Genomic DNA, 10,932 nt, shown 5'->3' with positions numbered 1-10,932 from the left:
AATATAGATTCTCCAAACCTTGGGTGGATAAATGCCGTTTACTCTTAAACAAAAAAAAAAAAAAAAAACTATTTTAACCAATAAAGAAGCCCAATAAATATGCTCTAAATCTAAACCATTTTTGGGCCGCACTTTAAAAATGAAACGCTAGGCGTCGGACGTGATTGGGCTAAATCAGGATGACGCCACTGCTAAGCTGAGATGCCAAATAAGATTTTGAAATTAATTAAATTGGAATTTACGACGCAGCACAATTCCAACACTGTAGCCAATTCCAACACTGTAGCCAATTCAAAGGGAACGTGTACCTTGTAATATAGTGTACTGTAGGCGTGGCAACTTCACGCCCCGCTTCACCTTCTGAAAGAGGTCGACAGAACAATATATATATATATTACAAGAAAATTTTTCTGTTTTCTCTTTGCATTGAATGATGGGAGTTTACAAAAACTCAGAGGTGTTTTGTCCCAGAACTCTGCATTGTCGTGAATGGGCAAGAAAATACTTGGATTATTGTCTTTGCAATAGCAGAGATGAAATTTCGTTAGGTTTGGGCGCCATAAGTGTAGTCGTTTGGGTTGTTGCTGAAATTCCTCAAATCATTACAAATTACCGGCAGAAATCCACCGATGGCCTCTCTATTGCTTTCTTAACCACTTGGATTATTGGGTGGGTAGTTTTTCACTCATAACTTTTGGTTAATTATCATTTTGATTTTGTATATTTAAATTACTAAATCAAGAAAAAAAAACTTGTAATGATAACTGTTTTTTACAGGGATCTTTTCAATCTTTTTGGCTGCATTCTGGAACCAGCTACGGTAATTTGTTTAATTAGTTTTATTCATGGTGCGAGACATTCTTTTTTGTTTTTTTATGTCTTGGCGATCTAGAAAAATTATAAGATCAGTTTATGATGTAAGACATTATGTGAAACTTTTTTTCTTTCGTTTCTGTTTGATATCTGTGAGTATCTCCTTATGGGCCAACAAAGCTATATTTAAACGCTCCCCAGCTATGGCAGGGTTTGTTGGGGGCAGCAGTTTCGATTCGCCACTTGCACCGCAAGTGCAGTAGATTTCTGGATTATCAAAAAAATAAAAAAATAAAAAAATAAAAAATAAAAAATTCTTGATTAGTGTTAGATTGATAGGATCATTAGCTTTCGAGTGTAACCATGATTTTTGGGAGTTATGCATTTGGGTAATTTTTAGATCATTTAGTATACCATGAAGCTCAATCTCTTTCCCATATGAAACATATAAGCAGCAAGTTGAATGTGTATTGTAAGTTCTTAGACTTTTCTTTTTTTGAAGTTCATAATGTCTAAATTATTGTCAAAGATGGAAAGATAAAAAATTCTCTGGCTGCCCAAGTGACCGTAGGAGAAGTAGAAGTGGTTAGCGCTTTTTTATTTTTTATTATTTTTTCATTGTAAATTCTGTTGTGCTCTGTCACTGAGCTTTTTCGCTTGCTTTGCAGCTTCCAACCCAGTACTATATGGCACTGGTAAGGATCTGTGCTCAAGCATGAATTTTTATGAATTTTTATGAATTCTATTTTAGTTTCAGCTGATCTCTTGTCCTTCATGTGCAGCTGTATACATTAATTACTGTGATTCTTGGTTCACAAACCGTATACTATGGTCACATTTATCCTCGACTAAAAGACAATGGATGTCTGCACAAGGTAAGAATTTGCATGCTCAAATTTTCTTATGGTGATTTATGAGAAATGTGAAAGTTTTATTTTTTAATTTTAAGATCGAATTACAAATTACAATGAAGAAGTTAAATTACTACACTTTGATACTGGGTAAAACTCACGGAGACAAAACAGAAAGCATCTTATTGTAAAAAGTGAATTGCACGAGAGAAAACATGTTGTAGTTATGAGCCAAGTTTTGAGTCGAAGGTTGTAAAAGATTAGATCTATGTGGCTTTCGTTTATAGTACAACTGAATTTAAACAAACGTAGTTGGAATCTTGCTCTGTCGGAAATTGACATATCTTAAATTGTGAAAGAAGAGTTCATATCAATAACTAAGAACACACTGGAAACTAACTGTAATGTTTTAATGTGAATTCTGTTTTTATCATGGAAGAACACCTTTTTGCTGTTTTTGTTACTTAGTAGCATGCTCAATAATTCTATTGAATTCAATAATTTTTTCATAGACATGANCAATCACTTATATACACCATAATAGTCCACTATTAAGGCGATGTGAGACAAATTAACACCCCCTTTACGCTCGGCGTGCAAGGCCGGGGTCCAAACCCATCATCGCTCCAACCAAAGAGGAGAGAGAAACAAACGTGACTTTGATACCATGATAAGATAGAACTCACTCCCAAAAGCTAGCTCAAGGGAGGAGGGAGCCCAATAACTTATATACACCATAACAGTCTACTATTAGGACAATGTGGGATAAATTCAACTTCTAACAGTCAGAAATTGACATATCTTAAATTGTGAAAGAAGAGTTCATATCAATAACTAAGAACACACTGGAAACTAACTGTAATGTTCTAATGTGAATTCTGTTTTTATCATGGAAGAACACCTTTTTGCTGTTTTTGTTACTTAGTAGCATGCTCAATAATTCTATTGAATTCAATAATTTTTTCATAGACATGAAATGACAGAAAACTATAGGTGTGGATTATAGAAACTTGCTTTCTCCTAGATTCAAGCCCAGCACAGTTGATTACTTAGTAGGTCTTAATTTAGGGGATCAATAACTCTATGCACCCAAACGATAAAGCATTAAAGCAATAAATTTTCGTGTGTATTAATGTTAACTATTAATGCAATTAGAGTACTGTTGTAGATTAGTTAGTAATGAAGAACTTCGAATATCAACATAATTCCATTTTTAATCATCTTGGATTAGATCAACTATAGGATTGGAATTGTTGAAACTTTTATTTGGTGAAAATTGTTAGTCTTAAGTTTCGGTGAATTTGAGGAACAAGTTTCTTTGGGCCTATCAATTTTGTAAGTCCTTGTGTCTGTAGAACAAGTCTAACTTAGCTTTGCTTGACTGATAGGTGCTTGTAGAAAATATCAAATGTTTTCACCTTATTACAGAGTGAGTTTTAGATAATTATATTTTCTTGTTCCTTCTCTGTTTGCAGTGGTTTTACGATGTTTATCTTTGTTATGTTTCTACTTTCTCGGGTATTTTTTCAGAGCATAGTAAGCGCTATTAAAGTTGAAGCATTCTAGACTTAATGGGTGTGATTGACTGCATGACTATACTTTAAATGCTTTGTATTTTAGGGATTCAAGCCTATCCAAACTGAATCAGCAGATAAGACTGGACAAAGCAATAATGATGTTGGAAAACAAGTAAACTGTTCTGACAAACGGAAAAGCGGGTTGTGCATTTCAGACAGAGATAATGCTCCGAGTTCACCTATTCCTCTTCCAGCACTTCCTGGAACTATGTCTCCTCGAAGAGAACTATACTACATGTAATTAAAATTCTACCTTGATTTCTTCAGTAGACATCATTGTGCTCTAGTATCTGATTATCAGCATCAAACACACTTTGTGTGTGTGTGTGTGTGTGTGTTTTGTGTTGTTGATGTTGAAATACTTAGGCTCTCTAAAAGTTTGAATTTTATTTTCTCCAACAAGGTAAGAGATTTCCTTGCCTGTAAAGAAGTTATGCAGATTAAGAACTTTGTAAATGTCAAACTATTTATTCCTGACCTTGATTGTACTTAGACTTCAAAACAGAAGGAATTATACAAAACAAATGCTAAAAATACTTTCTTTTGCACTATATGACGTGTACAAGAGACAAAGGAAGAATATATTACCAACTTGCACTTCCTTCATCTCCTGTACATGTGTCAAAGGAGAGTGAGAGAATGAGGGAGACTGAAAAAGAGACTGCAAGCATTCCTCAATATAAAAACTAGTCTTTTGTATAACATTCTGTCAGTTTGACAGCTTTGAGCTCTTCATAACTCCGAATTAGGTGTTCAGAGCACTCAACTTCTTCATACTACTTACAACAGTTCTGTGAGGAATATGTATGAACCTATGATTGCAAACGTTGCTACCGAGAACACTGGGATCATCTGACTTAAGATATTCTCCTCTCTTTGTTCGACAGTCAGAAGACTGACAATCTTTCTCATACTCTCTCTCTCTCTCTGAATCTGTTTTCCATTAATTAAACATATTATAGTTCTCTTATTAGATGCACAAATCTCTATGCCTCATTTTCTTTGCATATTTTCCTCCGTGAGTACTCCTCTGGGTGTAGTTAAAAGCATCTTGGTACTTCTAAAGAAATTCTGAGTTAGATGCAAGAGACACTTGAAGATGGAAATTTCAAAACTGACTTTTCTCATGCTTTCTTATTTTTTAAGAAGGAACTTATCTCTTTTTTGTGCATATAATTGGGTCACTGGAAATTTTATGTTTACCTTTGCTGTCATTTAGGCGAATTTGATGCTTATTTTTCCCTGCAAGGGCATAATATTTTGGTAAAATTTGAATATCAACTGCACTTTTGATGAGGGCTTTCGCCTTCTATTGAATGGATTTCCAACCAAAAGGAACTTTATATTTCTAGAACACTGATTAAAAAAATATTTCATAATGGTTAATGATTTTTGTGATAATAATGTAGTACTTTTTCTTTGTAAATTCATCAGGTCTGCCAGATCTCTATCAAGGAGTCATACACCTACGGCTGGATCTTTGTTAGTACAAAGAATGAGTCCCACCTCTGATCATTCTGGGATTTCCATTGAACAGCCCTTGCTTGGTGGACAAGTTTCTACACAATCTGCACCATCNCAACAAGGTAAGAGATTTCCTTGCCTGTAAAGAAGTCATGCAGATTAAGAACTTCGTAAATGTCAAACTATTTATTCCTGACCTTGATTGTGCTTAGACTTCAAAACAGAAGGAATTATACAAAACAAATGCTAAAAATACTTTCTTTTGCACTATATGACGTGTACAAGAGACAAAGGAAGAATATATTACCAACTTGCACTTCCTTCATCTCCTGTACATGTGTCAAAGGAGAGTGAGAGAATGAGAGAGACTGAAAAAGACACTGCTAGCATTCCTTAATATAAAAACTAGTCTTTTGTATAACATTCTGTCAGTTTGACAGCTTTGAGCTCTTCACAACTCCGAATTAGGTGTTCAGAGCACTCAACTTCTTCATACTACTTACAACAGTTCTGTGAGGAAAATGTATGAACCTATGATTGCAAACGTTGCTACCGAGAACACTGGGATCATCTGACTTAAGATATTCTCCTCTCTTTGTTCGACAGTCAGAAGACTGACAATCTTTCTCATTCTCTCTCTCTCTCCCTGTGAATCTGTTTTCCATTAATTAAACATTTTATAGTTCTCTTATTAGATGCACAAATCTCTATGCCTCATTTTCTTTGCATATTTTGCTCCGTGAGTACTCCTCTGGGTGTAGTTAAAAGCATCTTGGTACTTCTAAAGAAATTCTGAGTTGGATGCAAGAGACACTTGAAGATGGAAATTTCAAAACTGAGTTTTCTCATGCTTTCTTATTTTTTAAGAAGGAACTTATCTCTTTTTTGTGCATATGATTGGGTCACTGGAAATTTTATGTTTACCTTTGCTGTCATTTAGGCGAATTTGATGCTTATTTTTCCCTGCAAGGGCATCATATTTGGGTAAAATTTGAATATCAACTGCACTTTTGATGAGGGCTTTCGCTTTCTATTGAATGGATTTCCAACCAAAAGGAACTTTATATTTCTAGAACACTGATTAAAAAAATATTTCATAATGGTTAATGATGTTTGTGATAATAATGTAAAACTTTTTCTTTGTAAATTCATCAGGTCTGCCAGATCTCTATCAAGGAGTCATACACCTACGGCTGGATCTTTGTTAGTACAAAGAATGAGTCCCACCTCTGATCATTCTGGGATTTCCATTGAACAGCCCTTGCTTGGTGGACAAGTTTCTACACAATCTGCACCATCTCCAAACACCAAAACCATGCTATGCTTGGTGAGATTATGCAGCCACTCTTTAAGTTTACAATAATTGATGGAATCAACAAACAGTTTTATGGGACATAATTTTTTTGATTCCATATTTCTATTTCAGGTCTCAATAATGATATTTCTTAGAACTGTTAATCTTGAATACTTAGCTATCGGTTATCATAACATTGAGTTTGAGAAATCAAATAAAGGATTTGTGATTCAAGTTGGGAGAAAGCTGTTGCAGGTAATTCAAGCTACTATCTTGTTTTCTTTGTATGGCACTAGCAGATTAGGTTTAGAGTGTATGGATCTGGTTAGATCATTTCATTGTTGGCTACAGCATGTCCATTAATGGCTATACGTTGGAACTTTAAATTGGCAAGTCAGTTTCAGCCATAGCTGGTTGATCATTAATAAATTTTGTGTTCGTTTCTAGTTGAAAGACAAAAAATAAACATGGGAAAGACGAAACCCAAAAAAAAAGAAAAAAAGAAAGGGAAATCATTTATTTATTTATTAGAAAAGAAATAGAGTTAACGTACGTTGAAGGGGAAAACCAGAGTTGCTGAATGATCACTGGCTTCATTTTCCTTGCCATTTTCCTTTAAGATTCACTCTAGTTTTTTCCTGCTGGTTTGTTTTTTTATTTTTTATTATTTCCTTTTTATCTTGTATGCGATTTGAGTTTCAGGTACATGGTGGGCTATTACAAGGAAATGGTATTGAAGGAAGCAGTGGAATTGGAAGTTACCTTGGTTGGGCAATGGCAGCAATTTATATGGGTGGACGGCTTCCCCAAATTTGTTTGAATGTAAGCTTTACTTTTTAACTGACTTATGGTAGTATTTACTGTAGTAAGGTTTTCCTGATCTGCAGAAATAAGTATCCATCGGTTTTCATGTTTCGTATGAATATATAGATGATGTTTGCATGTGTCTGCTTTTTTCCAATAGAAATTGTATGGTATTGGAAAGACATATGAGCTGGTATAAATAAACCATCTATATGCCAGCAAAACTGTTTTTTATGGTATTTCTTTGAAGCATGGATGTAGTAGTCTATCGTCATCTTTTCTCAATCTGACAAATTGTTCTTTTATTTATATATCCCGTTAACCAGTTTTCATTATCGTCTTTCTGAAACTTTTGGTTCTTGTATCTTGTTCTATTATTTGCAGATGAGAAGGGGGAATGTGGAGGTAAGAAAGTATAGGTTTGAAATTATTTTTTTTTCAGTAAATTCAGTTGTATATATAAATGTAAAGTTCGTTTGGAATGGAATTTGGCTTTTTTTTTTTTTTTTTTTTTTTCTTTTGTTTTCTTTTGAGAAAGGGATTGCTTGATCCTGTGGTACAAAGAAAAGAAAATTGGTGTTTGTGTGTGAGACAATTCAATAAGATCATGATTTTATTTCATGGATGATGTTGCAGGGCCTTAATCCTCTAATGTTTCTCTTTGCTTTGATTGGTAATGCAACATATGTAGCAAGGTGAATATGTCCCATCTATCATTCTCATCCTCATGGGTCTTTCTATTGTTGTCCACTCATCATGTTCACTTTTTCATATTTTGTGCTGGAACCCCAATGTCAGGGCCTGATTTCTTACTCAGATCTTCTAACAGGCATATATGTGTTTTCTTTTGTAGCATAATTGTTAGCAGCTTGGATTGGTCAAAAATCAGACCAAATCTACCATGGCTTGTAGATGCAGGAGGCTGTGTGCTACTTGATGCTTTTGTATCCTTATTAAATATCATTATCTCTTATTCTCTTTTTAGTTAGACTAGTAGAAAGAGGGCATTTTTCTTGAATTTTTCAATGCATAGTTAGATCTACAATTCCATCTTCTCAAAAAGTAAAATATTTAGACATTTCAATGTTGTGCAGAGGCCCATAACCGTGAATTATCTCCTTACTAGATTCTCAGTAAGACAGTAACAACATCATCAACAAAAAAAGTCATTTTCAGTTTGTGTGGGCTAACATCTTCTCTAGATTTTAATCCATTCATCTACTTCCATTGTCGGTCATCTCGAGATGTAGGTTATAAGCACGGAAACTCTAATTCAGCTTAGCAGATGATGACAACAAAGTAATTCAAGGTATCTCCAACCGTTTAGGATGTGTGTGCATGAAACCATGTCTGTATGGTCTTAGGCCGATAATTGTTCATGTAGCCTTGATTTTCTTATTTCCATTTTTTGTTTGGAAGAAGGGTACAACTTAAAGTGATAATACTTACTGATATGATACTGCTCCATCATGTGGTATAAAGCTTTGACATCAACCATAACAGTGGAAACACAAAAACTCGTGTACTGAAGGTATACAACCCAAGACGGTGGGTCAATTGGGTTCAGGTGGTCTGTAATTAAACAACTTTTAGTGGTGTGAGCAATTGAATGATGTGATCAATAATGTGAAAGAATAATAGTTTTCACGGGTTAATTGCCTAGTCTCAAAGGGCTCTAATGATGTGATCAATAATGTGAAAGAATAATAGTTTTTAGGGGTTTTGGTAATTTCAGGAGGTTTTTATAGTTTTCGACATTGTGGACACTTGCGACTTAACAATCTCTTAGGTGAGCAAATACAGTTAACCTAGTTTACAATAAAGTTAAAAGAGATAAAGAAAGAAAAACAAAAATAACATATTTATTGTGGTCTGACAAATCCTAAGTACCAAGATTGAGGATTTAATTAGCGTGGTCTAGCATTACCAAGACCAAGCTTATTGCAACAGCAAATTGATTCTTTGGTGTCATGGTCCAGCCACAGGGTGTGTTGTGAAAAATATAACAAATGTACTAATCGCTCAAGTAATATAATTAAATGAGTAGACTGTCGTTCTCACGAAGATTGTTTACCTGTTAAATACCAAATTGTTCTAGTTTTAAATATTTGAACAAGAAAATTGAAATTTAGATTTATAGATCAAAATAATCAATTAAGCCAAAATTGTCTAGTTTTAAATTATTGAAAACAACGAAATTGAAATAATATTACGAATTTTATAGTCAAAAGTTAAAATCAATTAAAGAATGCAATTAACAAGCTGAATCTCAATGGACAAAAAAGCTAAGGCATTCAATTTGACCTAACCAATTCACCTAAATCCTAAAAACATATTACTGAAATTTTATCATCCAATGGTAATAGCAAAATACTCAACCTATTTGAAGCCTCTTCAAGTAGAACCGAAATTACTCATAATAACCTACGATATCTCTATGTGAATCTAAAATCATATGAGCACATTAAGTTCTATAGTATTTCAAAAAACCACACAAATCACAGACACATCTCTGTCTTTCATTCAATTCATGGCACACATCACAAGAAACAATTTGTAGCATTATTCTCAACATGCAAAACAAAACATTCAGATGGTGATCAATCATTCAAAAGCATTAAGTACAGTGATGACATGCTCAACAAAGATTGATAAAAACTTCAATAATATAATTTAGGATTCAAATGTCAAGGAGAGGCTACATCAAATCCTAGCAAAAGAAATTAGTCATACTTGAACAAAGGAAAAGCATAATTTCAAATGACAAAACATTGACTTAAAAAAAAAGGAAAGAAGTAAGAAAAAACTATGAAGACGGCTACTCCATGAATTCCTTACCAATCTCCTGTTTTTTAGATTTGATTTTTCCATACTGTTGTGTCATGATTTTCTCCCGGTTTCGGTGACTTGGGCCAAGTCATAAACATAAGAATTTTAGCTCTCTCAATTAGTTTTCAACGCTGCAATAACCAAGAGATTCCGATATCTGTAGCTCACAGTTGTCTCCAAAATACCCAAAGATGCTCTGATATTCAAGAAAAACCCTTGCTTGGCCTCTAAATTTTAAGAATTTACATCCCTCTCTCCTTTGCTTCAAAATTTCCCTTTTTATCCTTATTTATTTCAAAACCTAAAAAATACAAAAAAAAAAAAAAAAAAAAAAAAAAAAATAATAATAATAAAAAAAAAAAATTAGCAGTAAAGCATGAAAAGGTAAAATAAAATAGCACTAAACAAACCTAAATGAGGTGAGAAATATTTTGTATTTGAAGCTCACCAAGGTGTTTGGTATAAAATACATGGTTTAAGAGTGTCTCAAATGTTTTTTCGTGCTTGTACTTATAGCTGTACAAATCATTGAAACCTTTCCTAATATATTCAATTTGTTGGGCTAAGAATACAAATTTTTTACCATGGTTGTACTGGTCTTGTTAGAATCTTCTCTCGCCTTCAGGTTGGGTACAGTATTAACCAACGTTTACTAATCATAGTTACTGAATTTATTAACTATAGTTACACAACTAGATGCAGCCAACACTCAACTAACTTGTAACTATACTAACAATCAACAGTAAACTAAGTTGACTAACAGCAGTAAACTACTCTAATACCCCCCCTCAAGTTGGAGGGTGAAAAATATCTAAGAACACCCAACTTGCCAAGCAAATGAGATTGAGCTTTACTGCCAAAAGCTTTAGTAAAGATGTCAGTAGGCTGGTCTTGTGTAGAAACATGAGCTGTTTTGATTAAACCATTCCTGAGGCTAGTGCGAACAATATGACAATCAATATCAACATGTTTTGTCTGCTCATGAAACATAGGATTAGAAGCTATGTGAAGAGCAGATTGATTGTCACAAAATAAACTAATAGGAGCCAAATCCTTAAAGCCAAGCTCAGAAAGAATTTGCACAATCTAGGTTACTTCACAAACAGTGGAGGCCATGGGCCTATACTCAGCCTCTGAAGAAGATTTAGACATGGTTGCTTGTCTTTTTGATTTCTAGGATAACAAAGAATTGCCAAGTAAAACACAATATCCTGTTATGGATTTTCTAGTCATAAGACATGACGCCCAGTCATAATCACTATAAGCTGCCAACTAGGGAGAATTATGAGAAGGAAAATAC

At 34.0% G+C, this 10,932-nt stretch overlaps 1 protein-coding gene across 1 annotated transcript; it reads left to right on the top strand.

Annotated features, from left to right (window-relative positions):
- The first annotated feature begins 280 nt into the window (after positions 1-280).
- Positions 281-8,123, top strand: LOC116134177. Its single transcript, XM_031419860.1, has 12 exons — positions 281-669; positions 778-820; positions 1,482-1,508; positions 1,596-1,688; positions 3,285-3,478; positions 5,861-6,032; positions 6,132-6,254; positions 6,702-6,821; positions 7,188-7,208; positions 7,440-7,498; positions 7,657-7,747; positions 8,006-8,123. Exons 1-12 carry the CDS (start codon positions 431-433, stop codon positions 8,051-8,053), a joined length of 1,230 nt encoding a protein of 409 aa, XP_031275720.1. The 5' UTR covers positions 281-430; the 3' UTR covers positions 8,054-8,123.
- Positions 8,124-10,932: the final 2,809 nt, after the last annotated feature.

Source organism: Pistacia vera, unplaced genomic scaffold (genome assembly GCF_008641045.1).
Source record: "Pistacia vera cultivar Batoury unplaced genomic scaffold, PisVer_v2 Contig283, whole genome shotgun sequence".
In the NCBI taxonomy this organism is placed as follows: domain Eukaryota; kingdom Viridiplantae; phylum Streptophyta; class Magnoliopsida; order Sapindales; family Anacardiaceae; genus Pistacia; species Pistacia vera.
The sequence above is the reverse complement of the archived record's forward strand: the minus strand, read 5'-3'. Positions and strand labels throughout refer to the sequence as shown.

What these genes read in the sequence shown, in the direction of transcription:
- LOC116134177 (XM_031419860.1), top strand. Translation starts at nt 431, where the DNA reads ATGATGGGAGTTTACAAAAACTCAGAGGTGTTTTGTCCCAGAACTCTG. An exon ending in GCATTCTGGAACCAGCTACG is followed by an intron (nt 821 to 1,481) that starts GTAATTTGTTTA and finishes CTTGCTTTGCAG; the next exon opens with CTTCCAACCCAGTACTATAT. An exon ending in TGAGAAGGGGGAATGTGGAG is followed by an intron (nt 7,209 to 7,439) that starts GTAAGAAAGTAT and finishes ATGATGTTGCAG; the next exon opens with GGCCTTAATCCTCTAATGTT.